This window comes from Nycticebus coucang, chromosome 8 (assembly GCF_027406575.1).
Source record: "Nycticebus coucang isolate mNycCou1 chromosome 8, mNycCou1.pri, whole genome shotgun sequence".
NCBI lineage: Eukaryota > Metazoa > Chordata > Mammalia > Primates > Lorisidae > Nycticebus > Nycticebus coucang.
In genome coordinates this window covers 108621949-108640791 of record NC_069787.1, presented here as the reverse complement: position 1 = coordinate 108640791, position 18843 = coordinate 108621949, and the positions used below count along the sequence as shown (strand labels likewise).

The following is an 18843-nucleotide window of genomic DNA, read 5'->3' as shown; positions in this document are numbered from 1 at the left end:
TCTCAACGCCCTGCCCCCCAATAGGTTCTCCTGCTGCATGCAGAGACTGGACGCAGGAATGGACATGACAGCTGGTAATGCAGAAGAGAGAAGCCGGGTGGGGTGGAATGGTTTGAAGGTATAGAATAGTCAGCTGGCCCTGTGGAACGCAACCACACTCCTGGGGAAATGCTAACTGCTTCCTGGGGTCAACACCCTCCCTGCCTGCCCTCTGTTTAGGGGCTCCTCTCTCTGGTGTGTGTTTCATAAGAGAGCAAAAGCAGAGAAGCTCTTGCCAAGAACTTTGGCTTCTGGAACTAGAATTTCAAAAATAAGCCTCAGGTTCCTTGATCTTCTTGTGACATCCTGGCTTGTGTTAATGGCTATCTCTCAAATAAAGGTAAAATCATGACTGTCATATAGAAATAAAAGTCAACACATGTTAAAGATTTTATTTAACTCAATGATGGGGAAGAATGTTATAAGTTCAAAGAAGTAAAAAAAAGTGCATAAATGTACATGGAGTAAAGGAATATTTAAATGAATGAGCAAATGGACGTTAAAAAAAACCCCCAAAACAGACTTGGGGATGCTTTGAGCTGACTTGTGTACCCAAAAATTCATATGTTGAAGTCCTAACCTCAGTACTTCAGAATATAACTGTATTTGGAGACAGAATCTTTAAAGAGGTAATTAAGTTAAAATGACATCATTAAGCTGGGCCCTAAATGGTAAGAGGCCATTAAGACACACACCGGGAAGACCATGAGATGACACAGAGACAAGACAACCACCTTCAAGCCAAGGAGTGAGGCTGCCGAGGAAATCAGCCTTGGTCTGATTCAGACCAAGGTCTCAGACTTCAAGCCTTCAGAACTGCAAGAACATACATTTCTGTTGTTTAAGTCATTCTGTTCCTGGTACTTGCTTATGGCAGTCCAAGCCGAAAAGAGAGCGGAGAGAGTTCATTTCATGTCTATACATAAGAAAGATAATATTTTACATTCCTATTAGTTACCTATAATTTATGGTGTTGTAGAATATCTCCCTTAATATCAGACAACGCAGTCAGTTTAATAATGAGAGTTTATTTATGACTGGGATCCGTCAGCCACTGCCCGTGGCCAAATCCAGCCCCAAGCCTATTCTGTAAAGTTTTATTGGAACACAGCCACACCTAGTCCTCTATACATTGTGTATGATTCTTGTCACAACACAAAGGCAGAGCTAAGAGTTGCCATTTTCAAGTTCTAAAATATTTACTATCCAGTTTTGTACAGAAAAAGCATGCAGAACCTTCTCTGGACAAGGCAGGGTTTTCCAGTGAAACACAAATGTTTCTCCACAACTAGAATGTCACTCAAGATCACCCAGCCCAGAAGTTCCCAGATTTTGAGATCTCATGGGTCAGTGCAATTTAAAAAAGGGGGGATAGTAGCAGGGTCTCCAATGTTTACATTTGTCAAATATCAACTATTTAATAAAAGAGGATATTTTAACTAGCCATAAAAGAGCATATTTTAAAGTGGATAGTGTATGAAAAGCTTGTTACATTACCCTTTGTTTCGTTTCTCTGAGATTAGGTAAAAAGTTTCACCCCTGTTCAGTCAGTCCATGGTCTGGATAGTGGAATCACTGACCTGGCTCAGCCTCATGTGCTGACTGCTGGCCTGGATTTGGGGTCCTGGCCTTACTCCCAGTACCCAGGCTGATGCCCTTGCAGGGAAGAGGGTGGTTCCTCCAGGCCTTATTGCCAGGGTCAGCCTGTGCATGTTTGATATACCCCCCTCCAATTACGGACAGGCTTGCCTTGCTTTAAATAACATGTTCTTTCCTAATTTTAAAAAGAAAGATATGTTCAGTGCAGAAACCTTGGGGAAAAGCGGAAAGTACAAAATTCATCTTTACCCAGAGAGATACAAAGATTTACTGATATGCAAGGAGAGTAAATACACTTTCCAATTTGAAAATCCTAAAGGGACAAAAACTAGCATGTCTCCCAAAACCAAAATGGAGCCTGGAACACGGCACACATCAATATTTTTTGAAAGAATAACTGCAATGATTTTTCCTAGATGATCCAAGAAAATTCAGCAAGTCTTTATTTTTCTTTTGATAATCAAAATGGCTAATACAGATCTTTCAGACAAAAATATTCTTTGCACTTATCTTTTTTCCTTGTATTATATTTTTCTCCTTTTTTTTTTTTTGAGATAGATTCTCACTCTGTCACCCTGGATAGAGTACCGTGCCATCATTCTGGCACAGCAACCTCAAACTCTTGGGCTCAAGTGATCTTCCTGCCTCACCCTCCCAAGTAGCTGGGACTACAGGTGTCCTCCATGATGCCTGACTAGTATGGGGTTTTTGTTGTTGTTTTTGTTGTTGTTGTTGTTTTAGTACCCAGCAGGGTTCTCACTCTTGCTCAGGCTGGTCTTGAACTCCTAGGCTCAAGCAATTCACTCGTCTCAGCCTCCCAGAGTGCTAGAATTACAGACGGGAGCCACTGCTCCTGACTCCCTTTTAAGTTTGTAAGTGCAAGAACAATCATTTAAGAAGTAAAGATTATATATTTTCACTGATTAGTTTTCATCACATTTTACTGCCTAATAATTTATATAAGTTAAATCTTATTATTAAACTGCCCTGGTGATACAGACACTATAATGGTCTTTAAAAATTGATCTGGTAGACTTTCATGATTTCAAATACCTGGCTCTAGCAATTCCTAAGAAGCAAGATTTAAATTATTGAATTATTTCACATTCGTGTTTAGTCATCTAAATAAGAAACATAATTCATATTCAGGGGCTAGGTGAGTGAATCACGCCACTTTCGGAGGCCAAAATTGGAGGATCACTTGATGCTAGAAGTTCAAGACCAGCCTAAGCAAAAGCAAGACTCCATCTCAACTTAAAATACTAGAAAAATTAGCTACCGGTTGGGCATAGGGGTTCACTGGGAGCCTAGCACTCTGGGAGGCTGAAGTGGGTGGATTGCTTAAGCTCAGGAGTTAGAGACCACCCTGAGCCAGTGCAAGACCCTGACTCTAAAAATAGGCAGGCATTATGGTGGGTGCCTGTAGTCCCAGCTATTTGGGAGGCTGAGGCAAGAGGATCTCTTGAACCCAAGAATTTGAGGTTGCTGTGAGCTATGATGATGGCACTCTACGCAGGGTGACAAAGTGAGACTCTGACTCTAAATAAATATATGTCTATAAAGCCAAATCCTGAGAACTCTACTACTGAAATGCTCCAGTTACTTGGATTTTTGTTAACTATTAATCCGTTTCTGTTGAGATAGACTTGTTAACATCTGGGCATCATGGCAGACACCTATAGTCCCAGCTACTCAGGAGGCTGAGATAAGAGGATCACTTGAGCCCAACAGTACAAAGTTACTATAAGTTATGAAGCCATGGCACTCTACCGAGGATGACAAAGTGAGACTTGGTCTCAAAAATAAAATAAAATAAAACAAAAATAAAAGTAAGATAGACTTGTTACAAATTCTATCAAGGTTTTACCAATTTTTAATCTACTTTCTTGCCTTAGGACAAAGAATCTCATGGGCACAAAACAGTTGCATTCTGCTCCCCCGAGTCTAGACTCTGCAGCTTTCCAGGTGAGGATTTGGAGCAGCAGGGAGCACATGGAGGCTGGAGGAGGAGTGAGAGTGAGCTGACGCACAGCTGAGCCTCGGCTCCTAGTGGGGTTCTTCTCCCTTGGCCAGATGTGGTCAGCACTGTCTCGTACATGAGTATTACTGTTAGCTGGTTCCGGTTAACCAAAAGTATATTTGCCACGATTGCATCCTTTATTCAAGGAACAAAACTTTTAAAATGACTTCAACCAAGTTTTTCACTGGTGGAACAAACGAGATTTCATAATACACGAATATTTATTTTCCTCCTAAATATTAATATATCACCCAGATTTATATTTGGGTCCCAAATTTTCCTTGCAAATTTAGGGTTCTCACTTTGGCTGTGCTTTTGAGAAGTATTCTATAATACAATGTTGGCTGGGCAGCCGCTTGAAATGGGGATGACTGTTTGTTCAATTTCTAAGCCCATACGTCTCCTTTGGGCCTTAAAGTAGCTGAGAGACCTAGCTCTAAAGATATGTGCAAGGAACTAACATCTGCAAGGACAGGAGAAATACACAAGATGAATAGATTATCTTCAGTTTCATTTATACTGCACTTGCTAAAATTATATACTTTGGGGATGGATATTTGAATGGTTGCCATCAAAATGTATGAGTGAAGTTTTGAGCCACCAAAATAAGGACCCATATATAGCAACATTTAAATGTATGTGGCAGTGTCTCCCACATTTTGGTGCACATTAGAATCACATGGGGAGCATTTGAAAATCTAAATGCCTGAATGTACCCCATACCTGGGGCTGGGGGTCAGACTGTCTAGGAGTGGGAGCCAGGCATAATATTTTAAAATATCCCTGGATGATTCCAAAGTTCAGCAAGATTTAGGAACAAATGGTATATGGTGTTATAAGTGTAAGCAATTTGTAGCATATGAATTAAAGGACTCAACTAAACTTACAAAATACTTTCATTCACAGACTTCATGGATATTTACACTTAAAATGCTTCAACATTACGATAGCAAATTATTTCAAAAAGTAAAAAAGAAGCTGTCAGTGAAACTGGAAATTATTCTATGATCTGAAATATTGCCAGACTATTGCAATTCACTCCTTCTTAAAGGGACATCAGGAATGTTTATTTCCAGCTTTGAAATCCTTTTTGTAAGTACAGAAGCAAAAGAAATACAGAAAGATGAAGGGAAGAAAGAATATAAACAAAGAAAAACTAAAATGATTATTTACTGAGAATTGCAAATGCTCATTTTCTGGGTACACCACAAAGTTCCATTCTCTGTTCCTAGGACTTTGCGTCATTCACAGGAACGTGATGGTGAACGGCTCGTGATTTTAGTTTATCAAAATAAACCTGAGTGTTCCTTTTGCCAGCCTTCAGAGAAAACCGAGACTTTACGCATCTTTATGAAAAAAAGAAAGAGAAAGAAAAGAAAAGAAAACATGTCCTAGCCGTCAGCTTGCCTGCCCTCTGCACTGTTTTGTGGTTACAATGTCCCTCCTAATTGATCAGCCCATTTTCAACAGATTTCTGTGTTAGGAACATTCAAGGATTATGTCAGCAAGACTGCTGCTGCTTGCCTGCTAGAGAAACAATTTACAATAACAAACACACACCAGACTTGGATGAATTACCCTCCCCACAACCTCTGGGTCTGTTGGGGTCATTCAGTTCCTCAAAAAGCCCTGTTTCTATAATTTCTTCCTGCCATGCTATGGGGACAGCACCTGTTGCAAATTTTTGGAAGAATTTCTTATCTTTGTCATCAAATTCCACCCCCTGAACCTCAGAGAAATCTTCAATTTCAGCGATGTCTTTGGCATAAACCACCGAAGGGTCTGGCACAAATGGGGGTTCAATTAGGCCGGCTTCCAGGCGAGCAAAGTTGATGGTATTAAAGAAAGGATGTTTTCTGGGATCATCAGATTTTTCTCTGTGAAGAAAGGAGATGATCAGCCTGAGACATAGTTAACAAACCAAAATAGGAAATGTTCTAACAATACAAAGTGTGCAGCATTCTTTTCTTGTAATACATGAGAAACACAAATTCACAGACTTGCACGGTTTTTTTTGCTCTTGCTCTGCTGTGTTGACTGTTCAGAATCAAATCTACCCCAAACTTCAGTGGTCTTCATCTTTTATTTATTTATTTTTTCATCTTTTATTAATGAAGACATTGTAGTTGATCCTGCCTGGAGCCCTACAAGATGCTCAGAAAAGCTTTTGGCTTCTGTGCAAAAAGGCAAAGAAAATAATCCTCTTCAGAGGTGACTGAAGGAGAATAGTTTTTAATTCATTTTATTTTTTTTATTATTTTATTTTTTTGTAGAGACAGGGTCTCACTTTATGGCCCTTGGTAGAGTGCCGTGGCCTCACACAGCTCACAGCAACCTCCAACTCCTGGGCTTAAGCGATTCTCTTGCCTCAGCCTCCCGAGTAGCTGGGACTACAGGCGCCTGCCACAGAGCCCGGCTATTTTTTGGTTGCAGTTTGGCTGGGGCCCAGGTTTGAAACGGTCACCCTTGGTATACGGGGCCGGCGCCCTACCGACTGAGCCACAGGCGCTGCCCTTTAATTCATTTTAAAAGCCTTGTAGGCATGGTGCTTGTAGCTCAGAGGCTAGGGCACCGGCCATATACACAGGGGCTGGCGGGTTTGAACCCATCCCGGGCCTGCCAACCAATAATAATAACAACTACACCCCCAAAATAGCTGGGCGTTGTGGTGGGCACCTGTAGTCCCAGTTACTTGGGAGGCTAAAGCAAGAGAATCACTGAAGCCCAGGAGTTGGAGGTTGCTGGGAGCTGTGACACCACAGCACTCTACCCATAGTGAGACACTGTCTCAAAAAAAAAAAAAAGTAAAAGCCGTGTAAAATGCTGTCTAGGCCTTGGCTTTGGAGGATGTCTACTACATTAACCCAATGCTATCTTATCTTGAACAAACTTTTAAAAAATACAGAGTTGGACTAAAAATGTTGGAAGCTTTTCTCTTTCGCTGAACAGTTGTTTTTTTGGAGTGTGTTTATTTCTGAGACAAGGTCTTACTCCGTGCTATGCTGGAGTGCAGTGATGTCCTCATAGCTCACAGCAAACTCAAACTCAAGCCGTCCTCCTGCCTCAGCTTCCTACATGGCTGGAACTACAAGCACGTGTTACCATGTTCAGCTAACTTTTCTGTTTTTTGTAGAGATGAAGTCTCACTGTGGTGTTCGGGCTGGTGTCGAATTCCTGGCCTCCAACAATCCTCCTGGTTTGGCCTCCAAAAGTGCTAGGATTATAGATGTCGGACACTGTGTCTGGCAAACAGCTGTTTTTTTATCTGGCTTTTCTCTAATGTTATAAAGAGTCTTCTTCAAAATAGTCACAACAGCTGATGCTTTATTAAAAAGCCTTTGCTTAGTGAAGCAGATTCAGGCAATGATCCAGTGCGTTCAAGTGTCATTTTCCTGAGGAAGTTTGTCAGTATTTCATTTCATAAATCCAGAGTGCGCTTATAGAATATTGAGATAGATTTTCAAGCATGTGAATTGAGGTGGCTGAATGGGCGGTGGTCCCTTTAGGGGGGGTCATATGAGCAGATTGCTTCCCTGAGGACTCTGCTATTGTACCTGTTTCCTCTGCTACTCCCTGAACTTGAGGACCAAGAAAATGGAGATGTTAGTGATGAGCAGTGGTCACACATCCCGTCTGCCTCTCCTTCCTGGGCACACAGACCACAAAACTTGTCAGCTTCTTTGCCCTTAGGCACACCTGAGGACTAGTTCTAGTCAACAGAAGTGTGTCCTGGCATGTAAAGTGTGTCACTTGCTAGCTGAGGCAGCAGAACGCCCCCAAACTTTCCTGCGTTCTCTCTTCTGCCACCACGACTTCTGCCCAGAAGTCCCCATACAGCTGTAGATGGAAGCAGCCAGGGTCTCTTCGCCCTAAAGTGCCAGTGGGCTTTGTGTGAATGAGAAATAATAGTTTTAAAACATTTTAAGCTAGGGCAGCACCTGTGGCTCAGTGGGTAGGGTGCCAGCCCCATAGTGGGTAGGGTGCCGCCATATACTGAGGGTGGCAAGTTCAAACCCAGCCCCGGCCAAACTGCAACAACCACAACAAAAAATAGCCGGGCCTTGTGGCAGGCACCTGTAGTCCCAGCTACTCGGGAGCCTGAGGCAAGAGAATCGCCTAAGCCCAGGAGTTGGAGGTTGCTGTGAGCCGTGTGATGCCACGGCACTCTACCGAGGGCGATAAAGTGAGACTCTGTCTCAAACAAAACAAAACAAAAAAGACATTTTAAGCTAAAAAAAAAATTTTAAGCTGTTGAGGCTTTGGGGTTTGCTTGTTATCATAACATAGACTGTTCTGACCTTATTAATGTAATGCTAGAATCTATGTCCATCAATACAGGAAAATTAGTTCCATTATTTTCTTCCAAAGTATAGCATTCCATCTATTTTCAAAATACTCACTAGTTAGGTTGGTTATTTGCCATGCTTTGAAAGTTATTATGAGTGGATTTTGGCTACTTTTAAGAAAACAGGTCAAAAATTAAAAGCCTGCCTGCATGCTTGAACATTTAGAGCTAAGGCTCTTCTAAAGCCGTCTTCTGAAAACTCCAATGGCAATTACTTGGAAGGTTCAGAGTAATTCAACTGCTTGTAGATGAGAGATAAGTTTGAAATCATAGTACTTTATGGTTGTAAATTTTATATTTGCATGTATGTTTTAGATTTTGAAAATTCGATCCAAGTAATTTCAGACATTCGTGCTCATGGTTTAGTTAAAATATTATCAGATACTGCCATTAGAACAAATTAATAATTATTGTTAGCACCTACTGAGTAATTTCCAATATACATTATATCAACCTTTACATATATCCCACAATATCCCACTGTATTTGCTAGGGTGTTACAGAGAAATGTTGAAGAACCACAGGATTTTGAAGGGGTCCAAGTGTACCCCTGTGGAAAAGAAATATTTTGAGTGAAAAGAATTATTTGAGAATCAACAAATTTATGGTATAAATCCTCCCACCTAGCTAAAAGCAGAGCTCCAAAGAACTCAACTGTCTTCACAAATCCCTTCCTCAGGAGTTGGAGTTTTGAAAATAGGGAAGATAATAACTGGAGACAGAGGGCATCAGCGTCACACAGAGATCGTCACAAAACGATCACATCTCCTATCTCCCTTTATCTTTCCTAAAAGTCATTCGTTTTTTCCATAAGTATCCTTTCTCTCCCTCCTCCCACCAAGAAATCATTTGTTTTCCCGTAAATGACCTTCTCCGCCTCCTTTTCCTCTTTTGAGATGGTATGTATGCCTTAAATTCTGTCTGCTGGTCACATTTCTCTGAAAAAATGCTTACCTATGTATGTGAATAAAAATCTGTCTTTGTCTTGCAAATCTGTCTTTTGTAAGTTTAATTTGCATCTCCCCAAAACTGAACATAAGAGGGAGAGAAAGTGTTTTATCCCTGATGATGTGTGGAGAGAGAGTTTTTTGGGTTTTATTTTTTATTTTTTTGGCTGGGGCTGGGTTCGAACCCACCACCTCCGGTATACTGGGCCGGTGCCCTACTCCTTTGAGCCACAGGCGCTTCCCGGGAGAGAGTTTATTTTAAGAAATTGGCTCACACAATTGCTGAGGCTTGGCAAGTCCAAAGTCTGCAGGGTAGCCCAGCTGGCGGGAAACCCAGAGAAGAGTTGCAGTTTGAAGCCAATGGGCAGAATCCCCATTTCCTCTGGGGAGATCAATCTTTTTCTATTAATAAGGCCTTCAGCTGATTGGATGAAACTTACCCACATTATAGAGGGTAATATGCTTTACTCAAAGTTTACTGATTTAAATGTTAATCTCATCTAAAAACTACGCTGAAGAGGGCGGCGCCTGTGGCTCAACAGAGTAAGGCACCGGCCCCATATGCCAGAGGTGGCCGGTTTAAACCCAGCCCTGGCCAAAAACTGCAAAAAAAAAACAAAACAAAAAACAAAACTACACTGAAGCAAAACAAACAAAAAAGTACACAGAAGCATCTAGAATGATGTTTAACCAAATATCTGGGTACCGTGGCCTAGCCAAGTTGACACATAAAATTAACCATTACATCCATAACCCTCCCTGCCCCCATTTTATATATGAGGATATTGAGACTCAGAGAAAGTAATTCAATTGCTTGAGTCAATGATCCATATATAGCAGAGCTGGAGCATGAATTTATGTCTGTGAATATAAAGCTCTCAATTTTCTCCCTAACACTGTCTAGATAATAGAAGATCTTTTTTTTTTTTTTTTTGAGACAGCCTCTCACTCTGTCCCTCTGGATAGAGTGCCATGGCGTCATCATAGTTCACAGTGACTTCCAACTCCTGAACTCAAGCGATCCATCTGCCTCAGCCTCCCAACTAGCTAGGACTATAGGCACCTACCAGACACCTGGATAGTTTTTCAAAAAATTTTTTTTCTTTTGCGACGGGTCTCACTACATTGCCCTCAGTAGAGTGCAGTGCCATCACAGTTTACAGCAACCTCCAACTCTTGGGCTTAAGCGATTCTCTTGCCTCAGCCTCCCAAGTAGCTGGGACTACAGGCGCTGGCCACAATGCCTGGCTATTTTTTTGTTGCAGTTGTCATTGCTATTTAGCAGGCCTGGGCTGGGTTTGAACCCGCCAGCCTGGGCATATGCGGCTGGTGCAGTAACCACTGTGCTACAGGCACCAAGCCATTTATTTTAATCATTTTTAAATAGATAATGCATTCACATGCCTCAAAAATTCAAAAGACAATAGGGGTAGACGTTGAAAATCCTTAATTGCATCCCTGTCACCAGCCCCCAATTTCCCTTCATCAGAAGTAACTAATCCTATAAATTCTTTTCATACTCTCCTTGAAATATTCTGTACAACAATTTGAATTAGACATTCTTCTTTTTCTCTCTTTTCTTTTTTTTTTTTTTTTTGCAGTTTCTGGCCGGGGCTGGGTTTGAACCCGCCACATCCGGCATATGGGGCTGGCACCCTACTCCTTTGAGCCATTGGTGCCACCCTCTCTCTTTTCTTGTTTAATGCAAGCTGTTTTGCATCTCATTTTTTCACTTTAAAATATATGCTTATGGGTGGCACCTGTGGCTCAGTGAGTAGCGCCAGCCCCATATACTGAGGGTGGTGGGTTCAAACCTGGCCCTGGCCAAACTTCAATAAAAAAATAGCTGGGTGTTGTGGTGGGTGCCTGTAGTCCCAGCTACTCGGGAGGCTGAGGCAAGAGAATCGCCTAAGCCCAAGAGCTGGAGGTTGCTGTGATGCCATGGCACTCTACCAAGGGCGACAAAGTGAGACTCTGTCTCTAAAAAAAAAAAAATTATATACATATGTATATGTACACACACACATGTGCGCGCATACTTGTATATCTTGGAAATTGTTCTATATCAAGTGCTCATCATGTTTGAAAATATCAGAAATACTTAACCATACACTATGCAAATAATAAAAGGAAAATAATAATATTTAATTCCAAGACTTTGCCACACATCTAAAATATTTTCGAAATCACAGTGGACAATGCTGATATTAGCAGTCATCTGTGTTGTATGGTAGTTTACCTGCTTCCTAAGCGTTGCTCTGGTTTCTTAGCCAGGAAGAGTCTGCAAATATCTTTAGCTTCCTCTGTGAAGTTATCATGTTGGAATCTGACCTCCTCTTTCAGAGTTCTTTGTTTTAGATCCTCTTTACTGATTTTTTCCTTGTAATCTTTGAATGGTGTTCGTCCAGCAACCATTTCATAAATACTGCATCCCATTGCAAACCAGTCCACGGGATAGGAATAACTCATCTTTTCCATGAGGATTTCAGGAGCCATGTACCCATTGGTTCCAGCCTATAACATCCCAAATCAAAAAACAAAAGAAAACAAAAACACCAAGGTGAGTGCAGCAGACACTGCTGGTTGTCTACTCAATACTCACTCTCCTTTTCTTTCCTGGTTCAGGGAACCCTAATTTGTTTGGGGTAGCCACGTGTCTATCCTATTCTTTCTCTGCTTTCCCAGCAGCCTCTGGTGTAGTCAGGGGAGGCAATGTGATCCCTTCTGGCCAATGAGACAAAGAATTGTTGAAGTCTTTATTAAAGGGACATGTGGCTGCTCTTGAAGTGGGAAAATCACTTAGCCTCTCCTAGTCTCCTCACCTCTGTTTAAGATGAAAAGTTCAAGTTGATATCTCTAACATCTCCTAAGCTCTGCCTCTTTTTGTAATTCATAGATAATATGTTTGTTTCTCTTTGAGACAAAGTCTTAGTCTGTTGTCCTCAGTAGAGTGCCATGGTGTCATTATAGCTCACAACACCCTCAATCCCTTGGGCTCAAGAGATCCTCTTGCCTCAGCCTCCCAAGTAGCTGAGACTACAGGCATGTGCCCCCATGCCTGGCTAGCTTTTCTATTTTTAGTAGATATGGGGTCTTGCTCTTACTCAAGCTGGTCTTGAGCTCCTGAACTCAAATGATTCACCTGCCTCAGCCTCCCAGAGTGCTACAGGCGTGAGCCACTTTGTCCAGCCAATAATATAACTTTTTAAAAGTTATATTTTTAAAAGTTGAGCACTTTATTACTAATATTTGACACTCACATAATTTGATTTAGTTTACGATGCTTCTTACTCTATTTGATATGTAATGATATGAATATCATACCTCTCTGCTTGTCAGGCTCTGCAGTGAATAATGAACATTGCCCTTTTAATCAAGAAAATTTCACACATGAAATCTCATTTAACATGCATGACTCCATATTGTAGGTGCACTTCTACTGACTATATCTGCCAAATGATCATTGGGTTAAATATATATTTGCATGTACACCTACATTTGTGGTAGTATACTTGTGATGTAAATGGTAAAACACACATCAAATTTACCATCTTCTCCATTTCTTAGTGTTAAGTTCAGTAGTGTGAAGTACATTCACACTGTTGTACAACCCATCTCCTGAACTCTTTCCATCTCACCAAACTGAAATTCTGTGCTCATTAAACAACATCTTCCCATTTTCCTTCCCCCAACCCTTGACAACCACCATCCTACTTTCTGTCTCAATATTTGACTCCTTCAGGTACCTCACACAAGTGGCATTATGCAGCATCTGTCTTTTGATGACTACATGCAATTTTAATGCACTCATTTATTCAACAGGTTATTTAATGAACACCTAAAACATACCTTGTAATCATAAAGTATATATGTACATTAGAAAATGTTTCACAAAAACTATATGGCTGCTGTTGGTTAAAGACGATGAATAACCTCTATAGCAATTAAAAATACAAATAATGAACACCCTAAAATGACCATCGCTTCTATTGTCACATAAAGAATGATAATTTAAATTATTGACAGACTGGAAAACAGATAAATGTGCTCAGAAAATTGATTCAGCCTTTTAGGAGAACAATATGACAGAGAATAATGGAGACTAAAGGTATTAAATGCTTTATATCTTTCCACCAGATTATTTTATTTATGAGTATGTGCATATAAGAAATGACTCAGAAAAAAGAAAAAGAAATCCATATTGAGATATTTGTAATTCCATTGGTCATAATGGTCACAAGCTAGAAATACCCAAAGGCCCATCAATAAAGACAACAAATCAGAGTTTATTCTTAATTCCAAGAAATTTATATACATAATGCTTGTCACACACTGATTACAACTATGCGTTTCAGCGTATCAAAACAGATTGGAAAAGCCCGGCAAGGTGGTGTGTGTTTGTGGTCCCAGCTACTCAGGAGATTGAGGCAAAAGGATTGCCTGAGCCTAGGAGTTGAAGGCTCTATCAGCGGTTCTCAACCTGTGGGTTACAACCCACAGGAACTGTATTAAAGGCTCCCAGCATTAGGAAGGTTGAGAACCACTGCTGTAGTTGGATAGAACGGCCACTGCACTCTGGCCTGGGGGCAAGACCTCTAGAAAGACCTCCTCCACTTTAAAGGGGCACTTTGGAAAGTGTTTAGCTGTTTGTGTGGTGTTTTTTAGGTACATAGTATATGTAATGCTTTAGGAATATGAAATTTTCTGGATAATTTCTACATGGATAACAACAATGAAAAAACAAGTGATCCAAGTACTAATGAAGAATAATTGGCCTGTACAAGGTCATTCTGGAAGTGTCTAACAGGCTGGGCATGAGTCAGCCTGGCACTGCTGCCTTCAGAGAAGCTGGTATATAATTTGGGTGACCATGTGTTCCGGTGTGCCCGGGACAGTCCCGGTTTACATCTGCTGTCTTGGCGTCTTGTCCAGTTTTGCATTTGTCCAGACAAAAGGATCCTGTAGGCGCCTCTGGGGCCCAGGGGTCTACTCTTACTCATCTTTGTCTCCAAATTCAGGCACTTATCACAGAGTCTCACGTGGTGCATGCCCAACAAAATTTTTGTTAAATAAACAACAGTAAAGATTGTGACTAGATGTTTTCCATTCATTATGCAACAAACATTTACTGAGTCATGCCCTGCAGTGAGTTCCAGGAATACCAAGACATATAAGGCCTGTCCCCTGCCCCTGAGGATTTAGAGGAGACTGGTGGAGACAGAGGGGTCAGAAGGTTAATTCAATAAAGCAGAGTAAATATCATAATGAAAAGTGTGAAGCAAGGAGGCCTAAGGGTGTGTGTGTGTCTCTGTGTGTGTGTTGTGCATGCTCACTGGAGAGCCATGGCTGAGCTGAATCGTGAAAAATCTGTCATCCAGGCAATGAGCATGTGCAAGATAAGAAGATCAAAAAAATGTGGGGTGTTTAGGGAACTTGAAGGAATTTGGCATTTTTGGAATATAGGATCTGTGGGAGGTTATGGCAGGAGGGGTCTGAAGGGAGAGATGTAAATAAGAGCGAGAAACTCCACATGCCAGGGTAGCAAAATCCATCCCCAGCCTCCCCTTTTCTACTATAGGGGCCAGATAACTAAAGACACCATCTCCAGCCTCCTTTGCCTGTAGGGGGATGATAAGAGTTTTGTGGGAGAGGTGAGCAAGCTGAACACGTGGAAGGTTAGGAAAAAGGGAGTGAGCTTATTTGGAAATACATAAAAGATAAGAGATGAACTAAACGAAAGGTTAGAGGGTGGATAGATGAATAGACATGTAATAAAGCTAATCTGTAAGATATTAACGGTGTATAAGGGAATATTGTTCTGTTGTAAAAGGAATGAAGCACTAACACGTTCTACCACATGGGCGAACCTTGAAAGCATTATGCTGAATAGAAAAAGCCAGTCGCAAATGACGATAGATTATATGATCCCATTCACGGGACATGGCCAAAGCAGGCAATTCCATAGAGACAGAAAATGGATTAGTGGTAGTTTAGGGCTGGAAGGGCAGGGAAGTGGGAGTGACCGCTGAAGAGTATGGCATTTCTTTCGGCAGGGAAGAAAATGTTCTAAAATTGATTGTGGTAATGTTTTCAACCCCCTACAAATACACTAAAACCTAGTACACTTTAAATGAGTGGATTATATGGTATTTAAACTATACCTCAATAAAGCTGTTAAAAATGTCAATGATAAGCTCTAGGTAATGAGTATTTCAGAGGTGCTCCCTGTGAAATTCTTTCAACTTTGCTTATAATAGAACATGGAGGGGAAAAAACAGTGCAGGAAGCGGGATGTGATGCCAGGCTGGCTGCTGGCTCATCAGAAACAAGGGGCTTTCTGGAAGGAGCCACAGCAGAGCCGCAGGAGAGAGTGGAGGAGGCCGAGTTCAGCCATCCAGTCCCTCCCAGCTCCTGGTTACACTGGTCTGGTCGTGGACCACCCGAAAAGCTAATTTGTCTCTATGGCCAGATACATCAACCAGACCATGAGCAGCTGCCAGGGATGAAGGCTCCATATTCCACTACGTGGTATTTCACCCAGTTCTGAATCGTGGAGGGATGACTCGGCCTAGATGTGCTGCTGGCAGGGAGCTGTCCCCGAGACAGAGGGAAGCAGTAAAGTAGGAAGGTGTATGAAGTTTGTGGCCCAGCGCACCAACGTCCTAAATCTCCATGGTGCTGGCTGTCTTTTCAACCAATGGCTGTCTGGACTGGGACATTTTCTCATATCATTTCTTTGACCATTTTCGCTCTTCCATTTTGTCTCTTCTCATTTTTTTGAAATGCTGAATTTGTCCATTTTCTTTCTCATCTTCTTTTTTTTTTGTGGTTTTTTGGCCGGGGCTGGGTTTGAACCCGCCACCTCCAGCATATGGGACCAGCGCCCTACTCCTTGAGCCACAGGCACCGCCCTTCTTTCTCATCTTCTGCTTTTATCTCCTACATCTGTCTTTTATTTCTTATTTCGGGGGGAGGGTGGTAGAGGAAGATTTCCTCTACTTTTTCTCTGACTCATCGACTTTTTTAAAAAGTATTTAATTATGGGAAATTTCAAACATATACAAAAGAAGAGAGACTAGAATAATAAACTCAGTGTACTTACGCCCAGCTTCAACATCACCAGCACAGGGCCAGTCCTGTCTCACTATGTTCCCACCACTGCCCCTGCCTTTGACTGTCTGAGCCATTCTACCATTTGTCCTTCACTGTGAATCTCTAAAGGTAAGGCCACTTAAAAACAAAGCAAAGCACGACAATACCGTTATTTAAAAAATAACAATTCTTTAATATTATCAATAAGTAGATGTTTACACGTATCCAGTTGTCCTGTAAACTTTTAAAACAGCTTGTTTAAATTTCGGTCAAATATGGTACATACAATGTGACTGATGGGTATGTTTCACAAATCTCTTTTAGTTGTGACTCCTCTCTTTGTTTCTCCATCCTGGCAAATATTGTTGAACAAACAAAAAAAACAAAACTGGCCAAACTGTAGCATTTTGCACAGTAGGATTTTGCTGACTGCATTTTGTGGTGTCATTTGACGTGTTCTTCCGTTCTTTAACTTTCCTGTAAATTGATGGCTAGGCCTAGAGGCTTAAACTTTTCATTTTTGTCAATCTGGTTTTATTGATATATAATTAGTAGACAATAATGTTTAGAGATGTTAGAGATTCACATCAACAAATTTTGGTAATTGAATTCAACCCCATAAATGCCACCCAAGCAAGATATAAAACACTTCCACCCACCCGGAGAGTCCTCTTCTGTCCTTTTTCAAGCAACTCCCCTTCCCACTTCTCAGGCAGCCACTTTCTGACTTCTGTGACCAGAGACGAGTTTTGTCTGTTCTTGCATTTCATGTAAATAGAATTGTATGGTAGATAGTCCTTCGTGTCTGATTTATTTTGTTTCCCATATTTTTGAGATTTGTCCATGGTGTTCTGCAAACGTATTTACATAGTTTTTATTTCCAAGTGTCCTTGTTCTTTGAATGTTCCTTGTTTTATAGCATCGTTCTTATTTCATAAATGCCATATTGCCTTTTAAATCTCAAAAGATTGAATTATAGGCTTAAAAAAATGTTTTCTTCTACTCCCTGCATCATTCCTGTTTTCCGCAAGTTCCTTTCTTCTGTTTGTTTTGGTACTGTTTCATTTTGAAGGTTTTTTCCCTCAAATGACAAATAATCTTTGGCATTTCGTTCATTTTTTTTTAGAGATAGAGTCTCACTTTGTTGCCCTAGGTAGAGTGCTGTGGCGTCCCAGCTCACAGCAACCTCCAGCTCTTGGGCTTAGGCGATTCTCTTGCCTCAGCCTCCTGAGTAGCTGGGACTACAGGTACCCACCACAATGCCCGGCTATTTTTTTGTTGCAGTTTGGCCGGGGCTGCGTTCGAACCCTCCCTACTCACTGAGCCACAGGCGCCGCCTGGCATTTTGTTCATATTTAAGAGTTAAACAGTAAAATCTGATGAGAAGCTAGGCGGGAGCTCAGCTTGTCAACAGATGGATGGGCTTTTTGTTGTGGGCCTGCCAGGTTGTTTCACTGGGGGGACCCCACCTGTGAGTATGTCAACCATCTCTGTTAGGCTGATCAGTTTGCCCTTTGAGGGATCCTTCAACCCCCCAGCTGGGAGGTATCAGTCTGTGCTACCTTTTTTTGTTGAGACAGAGTCTCACTTCATCACCCTCAGTGAAGTAGTGTGACGTCATAGCTCACAGCAACTTCAGACTCTTGGGTTCAAATGATCCTCTTGCCTCAGCCTACCATGTAGCTGTGAGTACAGGTGCTCACCACAATGTCTGGCTATTTTTCAGAAACAGGGTCTCACTCTTGCTCAGGCTGGTCTCAAACTCCTGAGCTCAAGTGATCCACCTGCCTCAGCCTCCCAAAGTGTTAGGATTACAGGCGTGAGCCACCATGTCCAGCCTAGCCTATGTGCCCTTATTCAGGGAACTAAGATGGGTCAGTTGAGGGTCTCTCTAGACATAGTCTGTCACTCCCCAGAACTCTCAGTTGGGCCTCATGTTCTTGGATCATGACTCTTTCTGGTTCATTGTCTTGGGGGTGGGAGAGACATGAAGGAAGACCATAAAGAATATCCGCGTGAAGTTAAGACAGTAGTGAGGCTACTCAGCAACATTTATTGTGAGCTTGCTCTGGGGTGGCATCCTTCCAATGAGCACATTTCAAAGGTGAATGACATTAAGGATTAAAATCATTAATAAGGACACTGGATAAATGTTAAATTGCTCAGTAGAAGATATAGGGTGAAAATGGACAATATATCTTGTCACTGGGTGGCACCTATGGCTCAATGAGTAGGACACCAGCCCCATATACCGAGGGTGGCAGGTTCAAACCCAGCCTCAGTCAAACTGCAACAAAAAAATAGCGAGGCATTGTGGCAGGCACCTGTAGTCCCAGCTACTAGTCCCAAGAATATCACCTCAGCTCAAGAGCTGGAGGTTGCTGTGAGCTGTGACACTACAGCACTCTATGGAGGGTGACATAATGAGACTCTGTCTCTAAAAAACCAAAACCAAAACATATCTTGTCACTAACAAAGGATTGTGAAACACATGCTGGGAGAAAAATTGGAAATAATAATGGAGAACATTACTGAGTGCTTATTACACGCTAAGTATTTTCTTAAGTCATTTATATAATGTTCGTAATAACCCTGTGAGATGGTGACTATTTTGAACCACAGAGTTCAAATCTTATCCAGTCTACCGAAGACTCATGCACAGATGTGTACCTTTAACCACTACATTATACTGCCTGTGTGGAAGGAGGTGAAGTGGCTTTCGTTTACCCCTCCAAGTTCCCTTCAGGATTCGTTCTCTGCTTCTTAAAGCCCTCTTCTTTCCTCTTCCCATGTGCCAGGTA

The 18843-nt window shown here is 41.6% G+C and overlaps 1 protein-coding gene across 1 annotated transcript in view; it reads right to left on the bottom strand.

Moving 5' to 3' along the window:
• Positions 1 to 4889: 4889 nt before the first annotated feature.
• The window catches only part of GRK7 (G protein-coupled receptor kinase 7), a 33118-nt gene continuing 19164 nt past the window's right edge, over positions 4890 to 18843 (bottom strand). Inside the window, exons 3-4 of the mRNA XM_053600777.1 lie at positions 11190 to 11464; positions 4890 to 5535 (exon numbers count right to left, since the gene is read on the bottom strand). Coding sequence (XP_053456752.1) covers positions 5199 to 5535; positions 11190 to 11464 — 612 coding nt within the window. The 3' untranslated portion in view covers positions 4890 to 5198. The remainder of the gene's footprint in view (positions 5536 to 11189; positions 11465 to 18843) is intronic.